The following is a 26889-nucleotide window of genomic DNA, read 5'->3' on the forward strand; positions in this document are numbered from 1 at the left end:
AGCACTGTCCTTTCTTGCGTGAAGACTGAATTCTTTCCCTCTCCTGATTAGGGAGTTGGGTCGAACATACGCAAATTCATGTCTTCTGTGTGGAACACCTAAACACAATAAATGTCCATTCAGAACATATTAGTTTGTATTTTAATGCTTTAATATTGGGTCTAGTAGTGAATGTCAAGCTGATATAGCTGGACTCCCAGTGTGAAAGGATTAAATATTCCTAATTATATTAACACCTTTTTAAATCTACCAAGTCAGATTTACAAAGCCAATTTCTTCAAACAAACAAAAACCCTACCCATCAAATAACAGTTTGGCTTGGTTTCTTGGCTTTTTCCATGCATTTATGACTTGATACCATCTCAAAACACAAAATATCAGGTTTAGGGATAGTATCTCCTTCCCTTTCTTTTTTGTATATCTAATTATGCCACTTTCATACCACACATCTTGAGGCAATCATTTTCTTGTCACAGACATGTAACTATTGTTGGAACAAATATCTTAAAAATAATTTACAAAATTGTTCTACATTATGTATAGTAATCCACTGTTAAATTTGCAGGCTAACCTCTGAATTAATATATATCATAACGTGCAAGATATGTTTTTTTCATAAGGGTCTTACTGTACACTTTCACCTTCTATGGGTACAGTACCTTGGTGCATAACTGTTGGCCATTAAATGTCCAAACAGTAGCTCTGTAATGAGGATGCCATTCATGTGCACTTCCATTGGTTCTGAGGGGGTTTCTTTTTCACACAGCTGCTTCTAAACAAAAGTCCAGCAGCCATTTGCCAGCAAACAACCAGGATGTACAGGGTTACATCACCAATCAGTCTCCAGAGAGCATTGTAGAAGAGGCTCAGGGCAAGTTAACAGAGCTTGAGCAGAGGATAAAAGAAGCCATAGAAAAAAATGCTCAACTGCAGTCCTTGGAATTGGCACATGCTGATCAGCTTACCAAGGAGAAGATTGAGGAATTGAACAAAACGAGAGAGGAACAAATTCAGAAGAAACAAAAGATTTTGGAGGAACTGCAGAAAGTAGAGCGAGAGTTACAACTGAAAACGCAGCAGCAGCTAAAAAAGCAATATCTAGAGGTTAAAGCGCAAAGAATTCAGCTTCAGCAGCAGCAGCAACAGCAGTCTTGCCAGCATCTGGGACTACTGACTCCTGTTGGGGTTGGAGAACAACTTTCAGAGGGGGACTATGCACGATTACAGCAGGTGGACCCCATCTTGCTCAAGGATGATCCTCAGCAAACTGCTGCGCAGATGGGCTTTGCACCTATTCAGCCTCTGGCGATGCCACAAGCTTTGCCTCTGGCAACAGGTTCCCTACCTCCAGGGTCCATCGCAAATCTTACAGAACTGCAAGGTGTTATAGTTGGACAGCCAGTGTTGGGCCAAGCACAGCTGGCAGGGCTGGGGCAAGGAATTCTGACAGAAACTCAGCAAGGGTTAATGGTAGCCAGCCCTGCTCAGACCCTCAATGACACGCTGGATGACATCATGGCAGGTGGGTTTATATTGTTATGAGCAGGTATAATTTATGATTTGCTTACAGCTAGTAGAGGGTATATCAACTTTCTTTTATTTTTTGGTTTGGTTTTGTTCTAACTACCATAACAATGAATGATTTTGGTATACTGATCCTTGTCCTTAGGGCTTTAGAATAATAGTTCAGTTTCAGTAGTCTTAAGTAAACGTTTTTAGTTTGAAGGATTGACCTCCCGTTTGAAGTTTTTGCTACCCATTGCCCGTTTGACAGGTTGGTATGCTGTATGTGCAAAATGCCATCTTATTTTGCATAGTTGCTTTGGCCACAGTTGAAACTATGATACTATTACAGCCCATTTCTAGATGTGGAACACCACATTGTTCTTCTGTGTTCGTTAAGAAATAGATTTAATATTTGGAATAGATCTTCTATCTGGAATAGACATTCTGCATTTGATTTTAGAATTAAAACTGCCATATTTAAATTTAAATTATTTAGGAATTGAGCCATAAGTAGGAATAAATTTTAAATAAACCTATATGTATTGTTAAGAAATACAAAGATTAAAATTGTTTTACCTTTATCTATGCAAACAAATTTAAATTTTTCAAAACTTGTCCGAGAATAATCCAGTATTAAGACATTTCATACACATTAGATTTTTCTTGAAGGAGGACTAAACAGTGCACTAAGAATAAAATAGGGTTTAGATACAACTGGAAGTATAGAAGGCTAGCTAACAGTGCTGATTTCCTTATAGGATGTTCTGCATCCTAATTACACTTCATTTGCTGCTCCCCTTGTTAATTACACAATTTGTCAGTGAAATATTAGTTTTCAGTCTATTCCTGTATTACAGTATCCCTTGAATCTTTGAAATTACTTTGTAGGAGGTCATATATTAAAACTTTATTATAAGTACAGCTTTATTAATCTTGAATTAAGAAAAATATTAATTACATGGTGCTAATTATTGTGACATGCCATTTGAGAAGCATGTCAGTGATGGTAATCTAGGCTATCTCAGTCTACAGGAGTAAAGTAATGTATCAACATATTGCAGAAATTACAGTAGCATTATCATGTAGGGAAGTGAAGAAACAGTGGGGAATTTTTTTTTTTTTTTGAATATTCAAGCTAAAATTTTCCAACCTGGGTGCCTAAAATTAGGCTCCAAAATAGTGGCTTGATCGTCAGAATGGCAGAGCCCTCTCAAATTCCATTGAGGTCAATAGGAGTTACAGGAGCCCAGCACCTTTTGAAAATGTGTGTGCTGTTCAGGAGCTTAACTTAGGCATCCAGGTTTGAAAATATCAGTAGGCAAAAGTTAAACTGAACATTCAAGAGACGATTTCTCTCCTTCTGTCCTGATGAGACAATGGAGATGTGAAAATTTCCCTTATTTGGATATACTGGGATACCTAATACCAGCTGGTGCATCTGTCAGATAAAATGGTTACACTTTTAAGCAGTAATTACACCTACTGAATGTAAATAGAACTTAAATTTAGTTTACATTTTTAATATATTACATGTAACACCATTTAAATATTGAGGATTCATTATTCTATTTTTTGGGCGCACTATCTGAACACTTCCTTTATGAAAGGCTAGATTTATTTACAATTTACATCTGAATCAAATATTTTTCACATTCTTGGGTCCCAATTCTACAAACTGTGTGTTTGCAACAAACAATGAAGTCTGTGAGAGTTGCATGTGTGGAAGGTTTTCAGGATTAGTCTGAGTTTGTATAAATTCAATTTCAGATGACTAAACCACTCATGTAAAAAGAACCCATTTTTATTTGTAAATATATGCATGTAATGCAAATAGGTAAACTTCTTCAAAAATGCTGTACAATTTAAATTGCAAAGTCTGATTTCAAGCTGCCACAATACTGGAGATGAATTTGGCTCAATACAATACTCGGCAAACTAGAACATATTTGCAGTGTACCCCATAGATTTCATGGTGTCTCTCCATGGAATGTTTGACTTACTAAGACTCAGGGATGGTGTCACTTGAGTTACACCAGAAATTAATTTGGCTCACCATGTCTGTGACATTTGTCTGATCAAATGTAAAGTCACCAGTTTTTCACCTTGATTACTTAAGTTTGAACCAGCTGAAAATGGAACTACTTTTATAACGTCAACTGATGAAATGATTTTTAAAATTTCCCCTTTTTGAATGAGAAATTAAAATTAAGGTAGCAATGGAAAAAATCAGAGGAACCCACAGCTATTGATGGCAATTGTTGGGTCTTCAGCATTTCTCAGGAGTAGACAAGAAATAACAGACTATGTAGTCGATTTTTAAAATGACAAATGTAAAAAACAACTTATTTGAAAATTAGTTTTTACTTGTCTACTAGAACCTGAGGTCAGGGTTCTTGTTTATCCCGAAAGAGTATGACAAGGCAAGGAAGGACACCTCCCTGCTTCCACTTGAGATGTTGATGTCATTATCTCTCATGCTGTTGTGATGAATCTTGAGTTCAGATCCTGATGAATAGGAATCACTTCAGTTTACTTATAAATAAACACGTTTTAGATATTAAGGCTATATATGCAATCTATTCATTAGCATGTAAATACTATAAATGTATATTTTTAATAAGCATTTCTATTTCAGTCAGTACCTCTTTAATTTGTTACACCTTCTCCCTGCCTTCTGCTATTGGGAGATGTTTGCTGCACTTCTTCTCTCTTCTTCTGCAATTGGGAGATTTCTTGCAGTTTTCCATATTAAGGGTTGCCTTCAACACCTTTGAAAAGAGAAGAAAATTAACACATTGTACAGTAAAGGGTTTCAAAACAATTTAAAACGATAAATGTAAGCTTCACAAAACATCTGTATGAGATCATTAAGTTGCATTTACAGTTCACAAATGGCTAAATTGGGTCATAGGAAACATTAAATGACTTGACAGATGCTATACAGTAAGTACAGACTCTAGATTGGACTAGAATGTCAAAATCCTGAGATTCTTTGTAACTTCTAGAAATGCTCCTGGAAGTATGTACTCCCATTGGAGAGAGCAAATTACTGCAATAACATTTTAATTTACACTATCAGTATTATATATAATATACAGATATCTGTATTATTCTTGGTGTGTATTGATGGCGTGCTCTGGGAGTTCATGTGTAAAGGAACAGTAAACGCAACTTAATTACATTTTTTTTTATTGGTCCATTGACTAAAAGGTATGGAAAAGAAATGTATGTAATGTGATCTGTTTTACCTTTTAGGCTGGAAAACTGCATGAAAAAGCCCCTGAAAAGAACTAATATAAATGTAAAATAAGGAACATTGACATGTTATGGATTCTCAGGCTCCATGTGATAGATCTGTTAATATTTAGGAGTGGTATTGTATTTGCCAATTCATAGTCACATGTCTTCTAGTTACTATTTTAGGGCATATTGTGACCTATGTAATTGTGTGCACAGATCCATAAAAATGTATTCTAGGAACATCTTTTTTTAATCTTGTTCAGAAAACTTGACTCTTCTACTAGAATATTTGGAAAAACCTGAAATGCAAAAAACTAAATTCATCACATTAAGATCTTAAACAATTTTAAAATCCATTTGAGAAAAAGCAAATGAAAATCTTGCTGTCAGTCTCACATCTCAAAGTAAAGCAGTGCAGCACGAAGGAATGTCTCAACCATTCTAAGTTGGCTTTGCAAGGGACATTCACTGCACAAAGAATAGCATTGTGTGCCCAGTAATGAGAACACCACTAAAAAAAAATTGCTAATGTTCAGGGTAGTGTAAAAAATTTCAAAATTTTGAAGAAACTGAATGAATAGTATGATCATTCTTATGACACAGAAGGAGTCCCCATTCTTGTTAAATTAAAAAAAGCTCATATCATTATCCCCTGAGTCAAGAGGGACAGTTATATTAGCTATTTAAAGAAATAAACTTTGACATTTCTCAAATATGAGCACATGTTCCTTTTTAAAATGTCAGGCTTACCTTCCGAATTAACTATTTGATAAGAGCCTATTGCTCTAAAACAGATTTTTATCTTACACAACCTTCACTCTGCTTACTTATACTTGTGAATTTTTTTCTTTTTTCCTTCTCTCCTGCAATATTTGGAGTGCTTATCTTACAAGTGTACAGCTTGGTGTTTTTGTGGGGAAAACATGTCAACTGTAAGGAACATCCTTTTAAGTCCAGAGGAAATCTAAGATCTGGAAAAGGACTCCAATGTAAAGATTAGTTAAGTAGACCTCCTAATGGCAGTACACAGGAAAATCAAATATAAAAATCGAAATACTGCAGTGTCTTCAGTCTTCATGGCAAATAAAATTGTCAAGAGCACCAAGAGCTGCTTTCAAAAGTGATTTAAGAACCTAACTCATTAACTTTCAAAGTAACTTCGATAAGTAACTTTTGAAAATCAGATTTAATGCTTTTGAAAATTTAATCCTACATCTCAACAGGAGAAAGAAGTGTGTGTGGCCCTACAGTAGATGTTCACCTAAGTAGTGAAACAGATATCTGTAGTTTACCACATCACAGTCAAAAAATTTAAAAAAGAAGAAGTGTGGGTAGGGAATTCATTTGTTTTGCTTGCTCATGATGACAGAATGTGCCCTGATGTTGTTAAAACTCTTCATTAAAATAGTTAATTTAAAAATATTTCTTAACTTTAGTAAAGTGGGCCAAGTACTCATGTTACTGCTGGGAAGATAGTATGAAGACATCGTAATTTATTGAATGCTTCTTAGTCTTTGTTAGAACACTTTAGATGAAACTATTTTTGTTGGTTGCCTTTGGGGTATGCACTTGAATGACAATTTCAACCTGATCAGGAGCTTTCCCGGCACCTAGAGTACCACCCTCATGATTGTTAGATCTAAAAATGAACACATTTACCTTTTGTTTCATTTAGTAAATATACTGTACAGCTGTGAACCATATATTTTTCTCAGTTAGTTATTGCTGCAGCAGATTTAAAATAGTAATGTAAGAATTGTAAACCGACGTGTGTATTGTGTTAGCATGCATATAAACCGTTCATTTATGAACTCTATCGTGAAGTTTCTTGTGGGAAGAGGGGTGTTGGTTTTTCTTAAAAAAAAAAATTCTCACTGCAGCAACAATAGTGTGAAAAATGGAACATGGCTTAAATTTAAAAATAATTTAATATAATAATTCTCAACATCAGTCAATTTTTAGGCCTAACAACCTTGGTGGTGTCAGTTGTAATAGTTAACGTGCCTTTTTTCTTGTAGTGGGTCAGGGTACTAACTTCTTATGTCTTTGAAGATTTCATAACTTGGAACCGGGTTTTTGTTTTGTTTTTTGTTTGTTTGTTTTTAAGAGGAAATTATGGTTCTTAATTACCATTTAAAAACTTTTATGGTATTACATTCAGCATTGGAAACTTTCTTGTTCTGGTGTGTGGATTACTCACTTCTCATTGATTCCCATCATCTTGCAGCAAGCTTGAGTACTCAGTCTCTTGTAACTTTACGATGTACCCCCAGTGCCACTGGACAAAAAAGATGGTTCATTTATAAAATGTTGATATGGTGGGAATCAAACTCTTTTCCAAGATGTCTTTAACTTTAGGAATTAAAATACTTTTGCGCTGCTTGAAAAGTTCTGTTTTTTAAATCCATAAAAGGCAGTAAATTCAGAGTTCAAGGTTCTTGTTTTGGTAGCTTTTAGAAAAAATTCAGTATCTGACCCACATGTGCTATGATATAATGAACAAAGAATGGAGCAAGAGATCTAACTCTGAATTTCCTGGTTTTTGTTATAAATCAAACCTCAGCTATTCTTTTTTTAGGGAACATCTTTATGTAACAGGGATAATGAACCTAAGCTGCTTTTAAGTTTGTTTTTTAAAAAAAAAAAAAAAGAGTCCTGATTAACATGAATACCTTGGGCTGAAACCTTTGGATATGATGTTCCCTGAACTAGAATTCCCTGAAACCACAACTCGTGTTGATATTATCTTTAACTTGAAATCAATCATATAGTGCACCTCAACTTTGGGCCAAATTATCTTGAGTTCAAGTCTTGTGCCAGTAATTGAGTCCATACCCAGTGATAACTTTGTAATGAAGTACTATGGGAGACTGATTTCCTCTTCATTAAAGATGCCCATTGCCATTCTTTAGCTATTTAGGTGAAAGTTAAATAATTAATAACTGGGTGGCTTTGGGACTGGCACAGACTTCCACCTCTAATTCATGAGTAAAGCTTGGTTTGATAGTGAACAGAAGTCATTATTATCTGGTAAGATTGTTCATTGGGTCTGAATGAAATAAGTTGTGGTTTCCATTTGTTTCTATCATAATTGACATTTGCTGTCTCCCTTGTTGGCAGTTTCAGCAAGAAGGCCAAGAATTGAGTTAGTACAGAGATTAAACATTGGCCTCTTTGGACTGAGGCTCAGTCAGGTTGGTGGGATGCTGTGGGGAAAGCTGCATTGCTGCTGCCCACGATGTTACAGCTGAATAAAGGACTTCAGTGTGCAGGGCTGGTGATCAAGCACCCCTCCCAATTATTAAACCTTCTTCAAAGAACAAATTTTAAAACGTTAGAAACTTTAAGAGTAGGGGTTACTATATTGTATGTAGTAAAGGAACACTATCAATTTGAAAAATGCATTTCTCTAAATTTTGTGATTACGGGAGCTACAAATAATACCTATGATTATTCAAAAAATATACTTGGAATTTTTTTCCAAATGCTTTACTTCGTGCATTTGGCAGCACCTTGTAGATCCTCATTTTCATAGCTCTCCTATATAACCAGTGAGATTCTAAAGACTCTCACTAACATCAAAAAGAACAGAAAAATCCATTAATTCCTTTAAAAATGTATACACAGAACATATTATTTTAAAGGATGCTTTACCAGAAACTGGAAGATCTTGACTGCAAAAGGTTCTTTAGGAAAATATTGCATTCAAAATGCTAATAATGCCATTTTGATATGATATAGCAAAAATAGTATTTATTGATGGTTTTCTTTTTACTTTGCCAGGACTTTTAATCTATACCATTGGCAAAATGATTTTTATAAAAATGTTCAGCTTTTTCCTCCCATGTAACATAGTTGTTTATATTTGGTCAATTCTGACTGATCAGGAGCTTCCACACTATCACTGTTGCTATTTTGCATTAGTGCCTTGTGATTAGAATATGAACTCCAGGACCCGTAGTTAGCCAAAATATATAGCTTTAAATACCTAATTATTCTGACTGTGCTCCAGTCTCCTTTTAATGGCATGGAATTTTTGAGTCAGTTAATCATATAACTTTTTGAATAAAGTGTCTGATCAGAAAAAGTGCTATTTTTTTTCCTAAAGGTGGCTTTCAGAAAATGCCGCAAACCTAATATTCACACACTTCTCATACTGTCTGTTTCTTAAATTAGTTTTTAAGTTGTTGGAGTTCTTAAGGCCAACGAATTAGAGGTTTAAACGTGATATATTTTCAAAATACAATAATTTATAAAGAAACATTCAAGATTTTTCTGGTATTTCATGGTCCACTTACTGTAATGAAACAGATCTGAAGAATAAATTTTACTTTTACTAAATGTAGTCATTCTGTTTAACAGCAGTGAGTGGAAGAGCATCTGCAATGTCAAACACTCCTACCCATAGCATTGCAACTTCTGTCTCCCAACCTCAGACGCCAGCTCCAAGTCCTATCATTTCTCCTTCAACCATGCTACCGATCTACCCTGCCATAGATATTGATGCACAGGTAAGCCTGAAATCAGTGCAGCATAATTGTAATGAAGGTATTTGCTTCTACATAATGAATGAGTCACAATCAGTAAACAATTCTGATTTATATTTAGTTGTATTCTAGATTTCGTGGAATATAAAATCCTGCATAATCCAACAGGACAATTGCAATGTGTTCTCATCTGGGCTACAGAACAGGTGGGGAAAAAAGGAGGCATTTTGTTTGATGACTGATCATTTAGTTTTCACTTTCTCTTGTTTGTGTAATACTAAGTGATAAATTTTCTGATGAAATATCCTTGCAGTTATCTAACAGATATTTGAATCTTACCCCAAGATATTTTTCATCAGCTTTCTGCCAGTCAGCAGGCAAAATAACTCTTCACAATCCGTCAGCCTGGCTCCTAGGTTGGCAGGGTCAGTGCAAATCAACATAACCGTATCTCTGTAACCATCTGGGATCCATTGCTAACATTGTGCTAACTCTGTGGCATTCCCAGTACTTGCTAGCTTGGGTAACAGAAGTTGGTTCCAAACTTTAGTTCTCTCTGCCCTATGCTGCATTGTTCTGCTACATGTCAGCCAGGAACTGTTTTTTTTCTAATGTCTTAGAAGGATTCGCTGTCAGAGTAGAAATTAAAAAAGAGAGAGAGATGGCTGCTGCTTTTTATAAGTGTTTTAAAAGTGTTCCATCTAAAAGTCTGTCACAATCTCAGTAAAAAATTGCATCAAACACCACAGCTTTTTTTTTTTTTTTGGCACATATACACCCTTGAATGAGCTGATAATTCTTTAACCAGGCACTGGAAGGCTTTGATGAAACATACATCACTCCACCATATGGGCCTGACAGGTAATGTCGTTGTCATCAATGAGTGCATCATACCAAGATGGTAGATAATTAGAAATAACAGGAAATATAGAAGTGGTTACTTGGAGACAGTGGATGCATTCTACAAAAATCAGAAAATTTTAAAAGCAGGAGCATGAAAAATTTTAAATTTTAAAAGAACCGCTTTTAATCCTGCGCCCTTGCTCACATAACCTACTTAGTTTACCAGTGATCAAAATTTAGGGTAATTTGTAAGATCATGCTGTGGCGTTATTAATAAGGCAGTGGTTCTGTAATTCTAGCAGTTGATGGACTGTCTCGTAAAAGTGATCACTTAACCTCATTGCAGGGCTCAGAATGTTTCCTGGGGACCAGAGTTTGAGAACTATTGCAATAAAGGATTTGTTTTTCAGTGAAAAGTAGTTGATTTGAAGAAATGAAAGTCTTCACACTGTGTCAGTACTTTGAGTCTGGCTGCACAGCTTACTTCACCTCTCCTTGCTCCCAGGATTGCAGTTATTTAGCATAATGTTTTAAGATGAGCTAAAAATGTCAACAGTTGTGGATGGCACATTTCTGGGAAGTGTCAACTTTTTGAGTTCTTACCTTCCTATTAATAAGGAAACATAGGAACATTTGTGCTGAATTAAAGATATTTGGGCCAAGATTTCACTCTTAGTTGGGGGAAATGGAGGAGGGCAATTTAAAGTCTCTCAAGTCATCCTTTTTCTGGGTCTTAAAATCAAGAAAACCTCCCACCCTCCAAAAAAAAAAAAAAAAAGTTACAGGGACCTTCATAGGCCTGGATTTCAAAAATGTAAATACAAAATTTGAAACATTTGTTTTTCAATTTTTCAAGCACTAGGCCTAGCTAATCCAGTCTCTTATTAACTAGAAATAAAAATTGACTTGCCTGTCAACTTTATCCTTATTCTTTTTGTCAAACACTTACTTCAGCCCTCATGTTTCCCTTCCCAAACTTTCTATTATGTTTATCAGTAATTTTAGCACTGCTCCAGAAATAAATCCTGCCAATTCATTTTTGCTCCCTCTACTGGCTTTCCAGCTGCTATGGCCTAATGCTGTAGTTCCTTCAGAAATACTAGCTATAAGGATGAGAATGAATTTTTATTTGTAGATTTGCTATAGAGAGGTAAAAAATTAAAAATCAAATCCATGCATTTTTTAGACAGCAACAATTTGTAATGCATATTGTATTTTGAGTGTAAATTGCAGGACTGGCATTATGACCTTTAAAGATTAAACAGTTTGGCAGAAAATATATGATATATCACAGTTCTTGACGATGCTTATTAAAACCCTGTTAAAAAACCTGTTTAAAGAGCTGACTTTAGAAGCTTGACATCTAATTTGAGCAAGATTATAGTTAGTTTTGCAAGAAAAATGTCTAGAGTTATTGAAAACATTTCTTGGTCTTTTAAAAGATTTGTCTTGTAAAGGAGGTATATTTAAATCTTCATGCAGTAATGACCATGGAATTTTAAAATGAAGGAAAATGTATTTTGCTATTTTGAAGTATGTGTAATTTTTTTCTTTTAGACGGAGAGTAATCATGACACAGCATTGACACTTGCATGTGCTGGTGGCCATGAAGAATTAGTACAAACACTGCTAGAGAGAGGCGCTAATATTGAGCATAGGGACAAAAAAGGTAGGAATCTCAGTATATTGGTGTATGTGGGTTCCATTTAAAGTGAACTCCAGTATCTTACAATGCAGCAAAACAATTATATACTTGGAACCTAGTATTACGTATGCTTTTACATTTATTTTAGACTTTATTCATGGTGACCCAACTTTCTTTTTATTGCTATAACTAAAGTTGTTAATGATTTTAAAATAGATGGAGATAATCAAACATTCTTTATTCTGTTTCAGGATTTACTCCGCTTATTTTGGCTGCAACAGCTGGTCATGTTGGTGTTGTCGAAATCTTGTTGGACAATGGTGCAGATATTGAAGCCCAATCTGAGAGAACCAAGGACACGCCGTTGTCTTTGGCTTGTTCAGGGGGAAGACAGGAGGTGAAGTGAAATTTACCCATGTATAAAGGCACCCTTACTGTAGAAGCAGGTTGCAAGTTACATGGTTTAGATTAAAAGCAAATTTATTTTCCCTAGTGTGGGAGACAAAGATGCCTAGACTTCCACAATGCCCCAACTTTGTATTTTTTTTTAATTTTATTGCCATGAAATTTAGGAGAAATAATTGCAACCATAATCTGTTTTTCTGAGGGTAGGGGCATGGTGTTGAAGAGTTCAAGTTCTTTCTTTTAAAAAGAATTGCTTTCAAAACAGAGACCTGTTTTTTCGAGACGCATCTTTTTGGTGTATTCACACGTTTAGAACATTTTCTCCAATTAGGCTTTCGGTTTTAAGGAGAGAATCAAAAGTAACTTATTTTGTAACATTGCAGGTGGTGGAGCTGCTGCTAGCTCGAGGGGCAAACAAAGAGCACAGGAATGTTTCTGATTACACACCTCTAAGTCTAGCTGCTTCTGGTGGCTATGTGAACATCATCAAAATCCTACTCAATGCTGGTGCAGAAATCAATTCTAGGCGAGTTCTCTTTTTCATCCCTACTCCCCTGCTTTTATAGTTGCTTGTTAAATCTAAAATAAAAGTTCACTTGGTGACTGTGTGAAACCAAAACTCATTCCTAGAACTTTTAATCGTGATACAGTATTTAAAGAAATGTATAGTCTTCCTAGTCATTGGTTTAGTTTTTGCCCAGTTTTAGATAAGAACAGTTCAAGTATGCTTTTTGAAGACCCAGACCATTTTAACTCCCATTCCTTTCTCCCCCTTCCTTCAAGCGACTCTACATGTTTTTGCTACCAAACTTATAGCGCTCCTTTCTGGATTATGGTGAAAATCCTCCTACTGACTTTGATCAGTCTGCTAGCTGAGTATAGATACTTTTGAAACGAGAAACAATCACTCAAGAAGACAGAGCATCTCCTTTCTCTTATTCTTCCCCCCCCCCCCCTTTCTCCAGCCCAGGTACCAAAAAGGTGTACACAGTTTTATTTTAAAACTTTTATAGTATGTAAATGTTGCTGTATGTAACATAACTTTCTCTTTTGCTCACCAATCTGATAGTTCAAAAGACAGTAGGCTCTTTGTAAATAAGGTTTTTCTGATAGTTTTAGCATGTAAGTACCATTGCTATGTCTGACCTTATTTCTGTTTGCAGCCATATTGCTATAGCATGACTTTGTCTGGGACACTGAGCAAAGGAGACAATTATCAAAGTTTTAAAGCAGGATGGGAAATTGCTCATAATTGAAATTTTTAAAAATGTAAACAGTACCATTTTTCTTTCACAAGGATTTATAGTAGTTAATCTCAAATATCGAGCTCCCATGCTTTGTGTCATAAAGTCACTTTCTCTCCCATACTGAGGGCCACAGTTCTGTTCCAGTGAGTCTTCATCCTACTTGTAGCATTGGAGGGTGGAACAAGATCTGCCATTCACTGGCAGGAAGTGTTGTGTGGCCCAGCCTCTGAAGACCCCAGACAGTTCTCCTTCTGCCTTCAGAGCTGCCGGCAAGAGGGTCAATGTGAGTCATGAGTTAGTCTGGGATACCAGAGCCCTGGGTTCTATTCCTGGCGCTGATGCTGCTGGGTGACCTCTGACAAGACACTTGATTTTTTTTTTTTTTTTTAATTTATTTTTTGTGCCTCTAAGGTGTGGTTAATGATACTGACCTGCCTTGCAGGCAGGCAACTCCAGACATTCCTGCTGCAGAAGAGAAACTGAAACCATGACCACAAAGAGATGCTTAGTTCAGCCCCAGAATAATTAGAGCTGTCAAGCAGAATCGGGCTGGCCAAAATATATATGAACTCAGTGCCTGGTACTCCTGCTCATCTTCATGGAGTACGGCATGGTAACTAAATTCAGAAAGACCAAGCTACCCTGGTCTTTACTTCCTTCTTTGTGCATAGATATTTTTGTGTTTTGTGCAGTCAGGAATCAGGCCTACTGCAGAAAGTCTCTCTGGGACGTGGGTTGCCTCAGGACATCCAGCCCCCTTTCTCTGATCAGCTGAAAAGGGTCAGGTATTTGGAAAAGGTATTAGTGCACTCCATGCTGCTAACCTGAAGAGATTTCCCATGTGAGGTACACAAAAACATAATTGACATTCAAATGTAGTGGTCTAGGTACCATGGCACTTCACATGGCCACACTATCCTGTTTTAGAATTCCAGCATTCTATAGAAACATAGTACTATACCTTTCATATGGTTTAAAATAGTCCTTCAGATAGTTCCAGACTTAAATTAAACACAGTATACCGTCTTGCAAATCAAATGGCCTCTTCATACGTTAACATCCTATGTTAAATGGACAGAAAACCACAGAGTATTTCAGTAGTGACGAATGTGGTGTTTTTGTATGGGGTCTTCAAAGCAAAAAGTGTTTATCACTAATGTCAGAGTACTCTTCCTGAAGAGCGGTAGAGGCCTCATGGGCAGATAAATCATGTATCATGAGGAGATCTCCTAGGGGGCCACATGGTCATCAGTTAGTATGTCCTTACAGGTTTCCAAATTGAACACTCTCTCTTTTAGAGAAAGGTGCTCCAAATTTTAGTCTCTCTGGTAGTAGAGAACGGCCTTAATAATAGATTTCTGGAGTTGTAATATCACTTTCTCCCACCCTAGATGTACACAGTTATTAAAATCAGTATAACAAACCTGTGGCCCTTCATATGAGAGAATGTATCCATCCTTACCTGAAAACTGCTTTTCTCTGAGTAATAAGATCAACAGATATGGCCTACCTTTGGCAGGTTTTCAGTAACATGCTGAGAAGTGTGATATGGCTTTTGGGTCAGTCAGTACATTTCAAAGTTTGTTATGCTCTGCAGTACATTACTGTAATCATCTTGAGTTAGCAGGGCTGGTTCTGCTTCCAGTGCTGCAGGGAGATTAGAGAAAGGAAACTTTCAGGTTTAGTATGGATAGGAAAAAAAAGTGTATTTTGAGCTGCATTTCTGCTAATACTAATAAGCTCAGAATTACCAATAGTAACTAAGCTTTCTTTTCAAAATGTTATTTGTTTCATGGTGAAAAAGTACTTTCAGATTGCATGACTCAACAAAATGCTTAGCTTTGCTAAAAAGTAATTTCCTCATAAGACAACTAATAATCTAAAAGCAGAGTACATAATACCTACAAATGCAAACATTGTGGAAGATCTTGCTTTTATCAGCCTTCTTCAACTTGAATAACTTCTAGTTTGGGAACTTTCATTTTTCAAGTTCTAATTTTCCTATCACCCTTTTCAATGATGATGAGAATTAAAATTGTTTGTTTTCCCCCCCAGAACTGGTAGCAAACTGGGCATTTCTCCTTTAATGTTGGCAGCTATGAATGGGCACACTGCTGCTGTTAAGCTACTGTTGGACATGGGTTCTGATATTAATGCCCAGATAGAGACCAATCGGAATACTGCCTTGACTTTGGCCTGTTTCCAAGGAAGAACTGAAGTGGTTAGCCTACTGCTTGACAGAAAAGCTAATGTCGAGCACAGAGCTAAGGTAAGGAGCAGGATGAGATCTGTGTCTTTCAGCTAAGCAGATTTATACTAAGAGTGTAGTTCTATGTTTCACATGACTTTTTCCCCCTTGGAAGTTAAGTAAAGAGGGAAAATAAGTATTTCCTATGTAGTAACTATCTGCTTACAGATTGCACGCACACCTATTGAAACCATCGAGGAAGAGGCTGAGTTTTAATAGAGCTATTTAAAAGAAAAGAAATATATTTGTTTTAAGGTTACTGTTTGTTTACACACAGACATACACCCATTGTGTGTACAGTAAAGAAAAAACATTTGTTTTAGCTTCTGGAGCTTTATTTAATCTTCAGATAATCACAAGCATCAGAATGATGATAAATCTTACACTTAATCATTTTATATTAAATTTCTTGAGTCCTTCATATTTTTAAAAATTAAAAGCTGATCTTAACCCAAGCTGTGTTCGTTGCCTGACTCTCCACCTTCTTCCTGGCTTCCACAGCCATGGAGGTGAAATGGAATCCTGAAGTGTGCCTGTAAACGAGGCGCTGCAGCAACTCTGCAGCCATCAAATCCCTCCCCCTGCCTGGGACAGAGTTTGTGACTTCACTTGGCATTTCCTCTCCTTGCCAGATTTGACAGCCATTGGGGTGGAGGATGACAGTAGAGAAAAGGCTTCTCAGCTGACAGTCAATATTCCAGACAGCTACATCAGTTGACCTACCACATAGTGTTACTGGCAGACAGCATTGAAAAGGAGCTGTCAACCAAGGAATGAAGATAGGTGTGATCAGGTCAAAAGTTGCCTCCTTTCCCTCTGCCCACTAAATGGAACATAAGTTAAGAGTTAAACTTGCAGGATCTGCTTCTATACTAACTGTTAGAATAGGATTTCTCCCCTCCAAGACTAGTCTGACTATCTCCCTTCCCTCCCCACCCAGTAGACACCAATACAGGTGTTGCTACAGTTGAGATTCTCTCTCCCCATACAAAAACCTGTTTACATGAGCTCTACAGCATAACATCCCTTCTTTGCTACCTTCTCCTCATGCCCGAACCTGTACAAGATTGGTTGGGCTAGTGTAAAAAGCCTAGTAACATAATAGCCAGGGACTTCTCCACCTCTTTGTGCTGCAAAGCGCAGGTCCAGGATTTGTCCCCCAAAGCGTGTTTAGTCTCCAGAGTATAACACAGTGCATGGTCCACACTCTTGGCCAGCTGCAGGTGATTTAATTTTTTCCTTTTAAATGTTGGTAACAGTTTATATAAACGTGGCTTGCAAGGTAATGATGGAAATGCATATGTTTGAACTTAGAAATTTTTGCTGCAAGCTGAGGTTACTCCTGGCTTTTACTGAAAAAGGGGGCAGGGAGGGGCAGGAAAAAAAGAAAATAACTTTTTTTTTCCCCCCGCTTACTCAACCTAGACTGGTCTCACACCACTAATGGAAGCTGCCTCGGGTGGGTATGCAGAGGTAGGCAGAGTTCTTCTGGACAAAGGTGCAGATGTTAATGCTCCACCAGTACCCTCATCGAGAGATACAGCTTTAACCATAGCAGCAGACAAAGGGCACTACAAGTTCTGTGAGCTTCTCATTAGCAGGTACCATATTGAAGCTATGCTGTTAAAAGGGTCTTGAATGCTGATTGTCTTGCTTTTCTGTATTTCACAGGAGATGTAACATTGAGTAATTTTAGCTTATACTTTGTATTAGACCCAAACATGTATTTTCTTCTTCATCATGCTTAGACCTAAGACTCAGATCAGAGATCTCAATATTTTCTTGCATCCTCATTGTTGAGGGATTCAGAGTAGCAGCCATGTTAGTCTGTATTCGCAAAAAGAAAAGGAGTACTTGTGGCACCTTAGAGACTAACACATTTGTTTGAGCATAAGCTTTCGTGAGCATCCGATGAAGTGAGCTGTAGCTCATGAAAGCTTATGCTCAAATAAATTTGTTAGTCTCTAAGGTGCCACAAGTACTCCTTTTCTTATTGTTGAGGGATGTTTCTTTTGAACCCTCCATCTTGTAATATTCACTGTTACTGTGAATATGCTCCCATTAGCAGCCATTTCCAAGGTAGATACCAATGCACATTCATGAATAGACCAGTAGAAGGCATATAGAAACAGCTGTCAGCAAGCCCCTCTTATAAGCCTGACCACAACTTGAGATATACCTGCAATTAGAAACAAAAGTTCAGAGATAGCGCCCGAGTCTGGATTTCTGGCATGCTCTCAGGTTACCATACTGACTGTTGGCTTGCGTAGTGTAAATGTTTATATCATTATAATGATTCAGAAGGTCAAAAAACAATTTTAAAAACTGGAACATTTCCATTCCAAATATATATAAAATGCAGTATTTTAATGCGAAAAGGTTAGTTGAAATAGGTAACGACTTAATTATACAGATCCTGTGTATTGTTTATTCTCAAAGCATGATTCAATTTTTGGTCAAAACAATTTGCTTTTTTTAGGGGAGCTCACATTGATGTACGGAATAAGAAGGGGAATACTCCACTATGGCTTGCAGCAAATGGTGGGCATCTAGATGTTGTCCAGCTACTGGTACAAGCTGGAGCAGATGTGGATGCTGCTGATAACAGAAAGATAACGCCTCTTATGGCAGCCTTTCGAAAGGTAGACTGTGAAATTTTTCTTCCTTCTCCCTTCCTTATTCAGATATTATTTCTTGGTAAATTTAACTCTTCGATGGTAATCAGAACATGGGTACATTAGATCTACTAAATCTCTTATTTAATTATCACAATATTTAAAAGAGTAAATGAAAAACTTGCATAAATATTTTTAGGGTCTGATTTAACCCACAAAAATAAGTATTTGCATCCCCTATGCAACTTTATACTTTGTCAACATGTTGCAGAAACATTCATGGGAAAGAGTTACATTCCTAGGTATCCGGTTCTTTGGGATTATGACAGTGTGCTCCACTCACCATTAGGATGGTGCCTCCTCCTGGCCATTCTGCAGAATAGCTAACTAGGTTGATGCCTCTCCTTGTGGTTGTAAACCGTCCCTCCACACCCTCTTTGTCTGCAGCCCCCTCTCACTCCAGGAGCTGCTGTGGCCTTTTCATGATTCAGCCCCCGGCTAGGTCATTATTATGGTTTCCTCTTTTGGGGGGAAAATCTCTTCGCCACAAACAGGCTCAGACAGTCTTCCTATGCACTGCCCATACCACTTTCCCTGTGGCTGACTGGGAAACCTGGGCCTGCAGTCTACTGTGGATTCCAGCTCAGGGACCCTATAACCAGAGGTCAAGGTTTGTTCCCGTCTAGACCGTACTACCTTTTTCTGAGCCCTGTCCTACTTTCCTGGCCTTCCCACTCTCTGGGTTTGCGCCCAAACATAGCTCCCTCTGCCCAGGGAGTGACTGCAGACTTTCCAGGCAGTCCCTTCTGCTTCCAGTTTCCTTTTGGAGAATCCCCACCTGTCCTTTGCAGGTGAGCGTCTCTCTAATTAGCTGTCTCGAGCCTAAAGCGCCCCCATTTTCAGCCGAATTAGCTGATTGGGCCTTCCTGGCCTAAATCAGTTTTTATAAGGCCAGTATGAGGAGCACACCCCATCACAGGGACCCAGTGTGACATGAGTAATCTATTACTTTGCAAATATTAGTATACAAAATTGCATTTTAAATGATTGGTTACTGCCAGGAGTAGAGTTTATGGACACCTTTGGAGTTGAAAAGGTGTGAAGGCAAAAGTTTGATCCCTTGGATCTCTCATGAGCAAGAGAAGGCTTGGCAGTAATACCTTATTAGTGAGGTATAAGCCAAGTTTATAAGCCAAGAAAGGATACAGCCATGGGTAGGAGAATGTATATAAGGAGCGAGGGCGGTGTGGATACTAGTCTAATAGGTTATACTGGCTGTAGAATGACTGTGCCTAATAGGGTACAAAATGTGAGCGAGGCCAAACAGCAAAAATTAAGATGTTTGTACACCAATGCGAGGAATCTAGGTAACAAAATGGAGGAACTAGAGCTACTGGTGCAGGAAGTGAAACCAGATATTACAGGGATAACAGAAACATGGTGGAATAGTAGTCATGACTGGACTACAGGTATTGAAGGGTATGTGCTGTTTAGGAAAGACAGAAACAAAGGTAAAGGGGGTGGAGTAGCATTGTATATCAATGATGAGTTAGAATGTAAAGAAATAAGAAGCGATGCAATGGATAAGACAGAGTCTGTCTGGGCAAAAATTACATTGGGGAAGAAAACTAGTAAAGCCTCTCCTACGATAGTGCTTGGGGTGTGCTATAGACCTCCGGGATCTAATTTGGATATGGATAGAGCCCTTTTTAATGTCTTTAATCAAGTAAATACTAATGGAAACTGCGTGATCATGGGAGACTTTAACTTCCCAGATATAGACTGGAGGACCAGTGCTAGTAATAATAATAGGGCTCAGATTTTCCTAGATGCGATAGCTGATAGATTCCTTCATCAAGTAGTTGCTGAACCGACTAGAGGGGATGCCATTTTAGATTTAATTTTGGTGAGTAGCGAGGACCTCATAGAAGAAATGGTTGTAGGGGACAATCTTGGCTCAAGTGATCATGAGCTAATTCAGTTCAAACTAAATGGAAGGATTAACAAAAATAAATCTGCAACTAGGGTTTTTGATTTCAAAAGGGCTGACTTTCAAAAATTAAGGAAATTAGTTAGGGAAGTGGATTGGACTGAAGAACTTATGGATCTAAAGGTAGAGGAGGCCTGGGATTACTTTAAATCAAAACTGCAGAAGCTATCGGAAGCCTGTATCCCAAGAAAGGGGAAAAAATTCATAGGAAGGAGTTGTAGACCAAGCTGGATGAGCAAGCATCTTAGAGAGATGATTATGAAGAAGCAGAAAGCATACAGGGAGTGGAAGATGGGAGGAATCAGCAAGGAAAGCTACCTAATTGAGGTCAGAAGATGTAGGGATAAAGTGAGAGAGGCTAAAAGTCGAGTAGAGTTGGACCTTGCAAAGGGAATTAAAACCAATAGTAAAAGGTTCTATAGCCATATAAATAAGAAGAAAACTAAGAAGGAAGAAGTGGGGCCGCTTAACACTGAGGATGGAGCGGAGGTTAAAAATAATCTAGGCATGGCCCAATATCTAAACAAATACTTTGCCTCAGTCTTTAATAAGGCTAAAGAGGATCTTGGGGATAATGGTAGCATGACAAATGGGAAGGAGGATATAGAGGTAGATATTACCATATCAGAGGTAGAAGCGAAACTGAAACAACTTAATGGGACTAAATCGGGGGGCCCAGATAATCTTCATCCAAGAATATTAAAGGAATTGGCACCTGAAATTGCAAGCCCATTAGCAAGAATTTTTAATGAATCTGTAAACTCAGGAATAGTACCGAATGATTGGAGAATTGCTAATATAGTTCCTATTTTTAAGAAAGGAAAAAAGTGATCCGGGTAACTACAGGCCAGTTAGTTTGACATCTGTAGTATGCAAGGTCCTGGAAAAAATTTTGAAGGAGAAATTAGTTAAGGACATTGAAGTCAATGGTAAATGGGACAAAATACAACATGGTTTTACAAAAGGTAGATCGTGCCAAACCAATCTAATCTCCTTTTTTGAAAAAGTAACAGATTTTTTAGATAAAGGAAATGCAGTGGATCTAATTTACCTAGATTTCAGTAAGGCATTTGATACCGTGCCACATGGGGAATTATTAGTTAAATTGGAGAAGATGGGGATCAATATGAACATCAGAAGGTGGATAAGGAATTGGTTAAAGGGGAGATTGCAACGGGTCCTACTGAAAGGCGAACTGTCAGGTTGGAGGGAGGTTACCAGTGGAGTTCCTCAGGGATCAGTTTTGGGACCAATCTTATTTAATCTTTTTGTTACTGACCTTGGCACAAAAAGTGGGAGTGTGCTAATAAAGTTTGCAGATGATACAAAGCTGGGAGGTATTGCCAATTCGGAGAAGGATCGGGATATTATACAGGAGGATCTGGATGACCTTGTAAACTGGAGTAATAGTAATAGGATGAAATTTAATAGTGAGAAGTGTAAGGTTATGCATTTAGGGATTAATAACAAGAATTTTAGTTATAAGTTGGGGACGCATCAATTAGAAGTAACGGAAGAGGAGAAGGACCTTGGAGTATTGGTTGATCATAGGATGACTATGAGCTGCCAATGTGATCTGGCTGTGAAAAAAGCTAATGCGGTTTTGGGATGCATCAGGAGAGGCATTTCCAGTAGGGATAAGGAGGTTTTAGTACCGTTATACAAGGCACTGGTGAGACCTCACCTAGAATACTGTGTGCAGTTCTGGTCTCCCATGTTTAAAAAGGATGAATTCAAACTGGAGCAGGTACAGAGAAGGGCTACTAGGATGATCCGAGGAATGGAAAACTTGTCTTATGAAAGGAGACTTAAGGAGCTTGGCTTGTTTAGCCTAACTAAAAGAAGGTTGAGGGGAGATATGATTGCTCTCTATAAATATATCAGAGGGATAAATATAGGAGAGGGAGAGGAATTATTTAAGCTCAGCACCAATGTGGACACAAGAACAAATGGGTATAAACTGGCCACCAGGAAGTTTAGACTTGAAATCAGACGAAGGTTTTTAACCATCAGAGGAGTGAAGTTTTGGAATAACCTTCCAAGGGAAGCAGTGGGGGCAAAAGATCTATCTGGTTTTAAGATTCTACTCGATAAGTTTATGGAGGAGATGGTATGATGGGATAATGGGATTTTGGTAAGTAATTGATCTTTAAATATTCAGGGTAAATAGGCCAAATCCCCTGAGATGGGATATTAGATGGATGGGATCTGATTTACTATAGAAAACTCTTTCCTGGGTATCTGGCTGGTGAATCTTGCCCATGTGCTCAGGGTTTGGCTGATTGCCATGTTTAGGGTCGGGAGGGAGTTTTCCTCCAGGGCAGATTGGAGAAGCCCTGGAGGTTTTTTTGCCTTCCTCTGTAGCATGGGGCATGGTTGACTGGAGGGAGGCTTCTCTGCTCCTTGAAGTTTTGAACCATGATTTGAGGACTTCAATAGCTCAGACATGGGTGAGGTTTTTCATAGGAGTGGTGGGTGACATTCTGTGGCCTGCGCTGTGCAGGAGGTCGGACTAGATGATCAGAGTGGTCCCTTCTGACCTTAGTATCTATGAATCTATAAGTTTGAACTATAAAATATCTGTTACATTGGTATTGCATAGGTTTACTGGAATTGCTCAGTAGAGAAGGGTGTCATGAACCCTGCTCTTCAGTTGATGTTAATAAATGAAAGATTAGTGGCTAATACCATCTATGACTTGATTATTGATGAAGCCTCTGGTTTGGATGACTTTTCAGGACCTTCATTAGCCAAAATATTGCATGCAAGGTACTCAGTTTCAGTGTGAATCAAGGGAGGGTTGCTGAGTTTGTTTTGCATATGGTCTTAATTATAGGAGGTCTCTCTCCCCAAGATATGTAATAGAAAATGCATCTAGTGATGAAAGTCCCAGGACAGACTGTTCTCTTTGCAGAAACATATATACCACCAGTGGATTTGTTCCCTAAATCAGTCAGTAAGCAATCGGTCAGTAAGGCCAGTCAGTAAGCGTCAATTTCTAAGCTATCTATATCAACAACTTCTATCATGTTAAAATGATTAAAATTGCATTATTCGTTTGTTACAAGATAAATATTGTAATTAACCATTGTACTTGGTTTGAAAATAAGCATCTTGTCTTTGCCTCCGTGCTTTTGTCCCATTGATGATGTTCTATTCCATTGACTTTGTACATCCTATTGATGATATAGCACATTGAACTATATAAAGATAAGATTTAGAATTATGAAAACTTGACTACTGTACATGTGATGCAAATAGAATTTTTCAAAAGAAACCACTTCTCCACAATTACTAGTAAATACCCACACATTTTAAAATCAAGGGTTTTCTTTTTGATCATGGAGAGGAGAGTGAGAAGTGTCTGAAATGAGGGAAAAAATGTTGAATTTAACACTCCAGAACCAAAAATACTTGAATAATTTAGGTAACTTTTTAACTAAAAAGATGTGTATAGGAGAGGAAAGGAATGGAGCATCTCTAGACTTGAGAAATTGGGTATTAATTAATATTTGAGAGAGTTTGAAGGGGAGATGCCTGATACCTCAGTAACAAAGCTACTGATTACTACAAGATAGTCTGGAGACAGCCATGTTTGACAAATGTATAGTGCTTTAAAAGAGCTATTAATTTGCTATGAAATAATCTGATATTTGAAATAAAATTTTCAGGGTCATGTAAAGGTGGTGCGCTACCTAGTGAAAGAAGTAAACCAGTTTCCATCAGATTCAGAATGTATGCGATACATAGCAACGATTACTGACAAGGTAAGGTAATTGTTGCAATGTGGCTACTCTTAGCAAGGTTTTGGTAAGACTGAAAAGTATTACTAAAAGAATAGTTTTAATTGTGACTAATCAAGGTTGGAGTAGAATTTACCAGCAACATCTGTTTGACTGGTAAAGCAAGCTTATCAGGATTTTCAAAATAAATAGAATTTTGAGTAGCAAAACTAATGTGTTTTATTTTGGTAAAAATTGAAAATCCAAATACTGTAACAGTAGTACAAGTTAGAGTAAATGGTTGTGAAAATGGCAGTAAATGCAACTTGCCACTAATTACTTGCTAATTTTCAGTTAGTTTCCCAGACACTTGCTCAGATCAGTGAAGTTCTACTGCATTTTTAAATATTATTACCGAAGGCAACTTTGTTTATTTTGTCTTTTCCATAAAAATAAATATTCTAATGCTTCCAATGTGACATTTGATTATATTCATAGAACTCCAGTGGAGCTCCTAAAATCTTCCACTCGTAAACATAGTTGAAAGATTGTTCTCCTGATGTTGATTAAATGCAGTAAACAAGAACTTTAAACAAACAGTAAAATATTATACATTTCTGCTTTATAAGCAAGCATTCCTTTTATGCTGTTCAGTATTTTTGGGACCCAGTGCTGTTCTGAGCTTGAACTAAATATCTGAAGTTGACATTTGCTGTTGAGTAAGTGAGTTGCTGTTGGATTGAATTGCTATCCATTTATCTTTCATAAATGGCCTCCCAATTTCCATAATATTAAGTAATTGCTTCTCAGGGGATTGGTAATATCTTTTGAGCCTCTCACCTCCTGTGAAAGTTCTATCTCTTGCATTGTTCGTCTCTGGTCCAGGTTGGTATGGGCAAATGGCATCAGGTATCAAAAGGAATAAGGCATCAGCAGGAAGTAAATCATGAGAAAAGTAGAGCGGTGGTAGTACAGTGTGTTTCCACTGTATCACTGATTCCCTGCACCATCATCACACTCCCTGCAAAATCTCCTCCCTGAAGTTCAGGCTGTGCAGTGTTGGAGGATGACATGAGTGAGGAGACAGCACTCTCCATGGCACTTCTTCCCCCCATCCCCTCACCTCACCAGCAAAGTTCTGTGAGTTTGCAAGAATTTAATGCCATTCATCCAAATATTGATATGGCCCACATCACAATGTATCTGAGAACTTCCCAAGGACTTCCTTCTTAGCTTGGAGAGAGAGAGAGAGAGAGAATGTTGGTGGGTTATTTGGTTAGAGCTGTGACATCTACTCTCCTTCCCAACTTTCTTTTATCATTTTATTGTTACTTCAGCTTCCCAATCCCTTCTCCCCCTTTATGTTTCATCAGCCTGTTTTATCCTGTTCAACAGCCTTCGATTTTAAACTCTCTGGGGCAAGGACTATGTCCTCTGTTCGACTACACAGTGCCTAGCACAGTTGACACCCAATTAGGGATACTAGACTTTACTGTAATATAGTATATATAAAGAAGGGGAAATGGAGGAACTTGCTGAAGGAAAATTAAGCTGGAGATGGGTACTGCATTTAGAGCTTAACATTATGAACTTAGTAGTTATCCCTTGAGTGAAATAGTTCCATAGCCTTGATTCAGCTTCTGTGACAGTCCTACAAGTGAGGGCACGTGTCCACATTTATCATTTTTACTAACCAGAATTCCTGATAGACTCAGCAAGGAAGCCAGTAATTGAGTAGATGTAGAAACTGAACTACTCTTTCAAGCATGTGGCTGTCCATGGAAGTCAAAATTGAGGCACATAAGTGGAGTAGTGTGGAAAAACTTGCTGATCTTGATCCACCTATTCTGTGGATAAAGAGATCTTTTTATTCTCCAGGGCTGTAAGACACCTTTTGTAAGCATTAAATTTAAAAATGAGAGAATAGAACACTATTCCTTTTTCTGATGGTACTCTAAATATAACCACAAAAATGCCCTTTGTTGACAGTTGAGTAGCTGCAGTTGTGTGTCTCAGACTGCTTCTTTCATAATAAAAGATTCTGTAGTTTCCACAGCATGTTAGCCGTTAAAAGACCAGTAATTAAAATAATAAAATAATTACATAGTTAAAAAATGCTTTGTACCAATATGCCTCCAATACAAAACACCAATATTCTTCATTTTTCTTTAAAACTTTTTAAAAATGATTGATTTATACAACTAATTGAGTAAGCTGTAAATCTCATATCATTTGGAAAATATAAGTTTGTCGGCCAATATAATATATATTACAGCATTTTATGTTTTCAGACAGAAGATTGATTTACTTTGTCATTTTAGGAGATGTTAAAGAAGTGTCACCTTTGTATGGAATCAATAGTACAAGCCAAAGATAGACAGGCTGCTGAAGCAAACAAAAATGCAAGCATTCTTTTAGAAGAGCTGGATTTAGAGAAGGTAAGAAATAATCTTTCATCTGAAGTTTCATTTCTGTGACCAAAACCTCTCTACCATCAGAAGAAACTATACAAGATCTGGGCCTGAATTAAAAACACGCTCTCTCTCTCTCACACACACACTCTTGGACTAGAGCTGTGTGAAATATAAGCTATATGATATTCTCTGATAACCAGAAACTTCTTCACTTAAACTCTGTACCGTTCACTTTTTTTAAACATCATCATAAAATATTTACCACAAAGAGGGAGCCACTAAATCAAGGGTTTTAGGTGGCCAAAACTTCACTGCTGTTTCTTTGGCAGTGAAAGTGCTTCATACCAGCTATTCCTGATAGATTATTTTTTCTGTTAAACTGTAAAATAATCTATGCAAATATAAAAAAATGATTTTAAGGTAATTGTAGTTTGTAGATGGCACACAGAAACAGAACCTGTTACATAATATTTATTGTCTCAAAGTGTATGTGCTTTATCTCCTGCATACCAAGTTTAAAAAGAATA

General features: G+C 37.4%; 1 protein-coding gene and 1 long non-coding RNA gene across 9 annotated transcripts in view; one reads left to right on the plus strand and one right to left on the minus strand.

Moving 5' to 3' along the window:
* ANKRD17 (ankyrin repeat domain 17) overlaps nt 1–26889 on the plus strand; it is a 168328-nt gene that overhangs the window by 120364 nt on the left and 21075 nt on the right. For 4 of the 8 annotated variants that reach the window (XM_038398721.2, XM_043513657.1, XM_038398724.2 and 1 more), the window contains 10 exons: nt 767–1522; nt 9109–9257; nt 11634–11745; nt 11973–12118; nt 12510–12652; nt 15429–15642; nt 17047–17222; nt 18101–18263; nt 23898–23993; nt 26270–26386. In XM_038398721.2, coding sequence (XP_038254649.1) covers nt 767–1522; nt 9109–9257; nt 11634–11745; nt 11973–12118; nt 12510–12652; nt 15429–15642; nt 17047–17222; nt 18101–18263; nt 23898–23993; nt 26270–26386 — 2072 coding nt within the window. The remainder of the gene's footprint in view (nt 1–766; nt 1523–9108; nt 9258–11633; nt 11746–11972; nt 12119–12509; nt 12653–15428; nt 15643–17046; nt 17223–18100; nt 18264–23897; nt 23994–26269; nt 26387–26889) is intronic. The other 4 variants (XM_038398722.2, XM_038398725.2, XM_043513658.1 and 1 more) reach the window with 2 other exon arrangements.
* Nucleotides 1522–15240, minus strand: LOC119854407. The gene is made up of 5 exons (XR_005292448.2): nt 14884–15240; nt 13407–14434; nt 6947–7024; nt 4149–4274; nt 1522–4011 (listed from the first exon to the last, which is right to left on the minus strand). It is a non-coding gene; the product is annotated as an uncharacterized LOC119854407 (long non-coding RNA).

The sequence above is a fragment of the Dermochelys coriacea genome, chromosome 4, assembly GCF_009764565.3.
Source record: "Dermochelys coriacea isolate rDerCor1 chromosome 4, rDerCor1.pri.v4, whole genome shotgun sequence".
Lineage (NCBI taxonomy): Eukaryota > Metazoa > Chordata > Testudines > Dermochelyidae > Dermochelys > Dermochelys coriacea.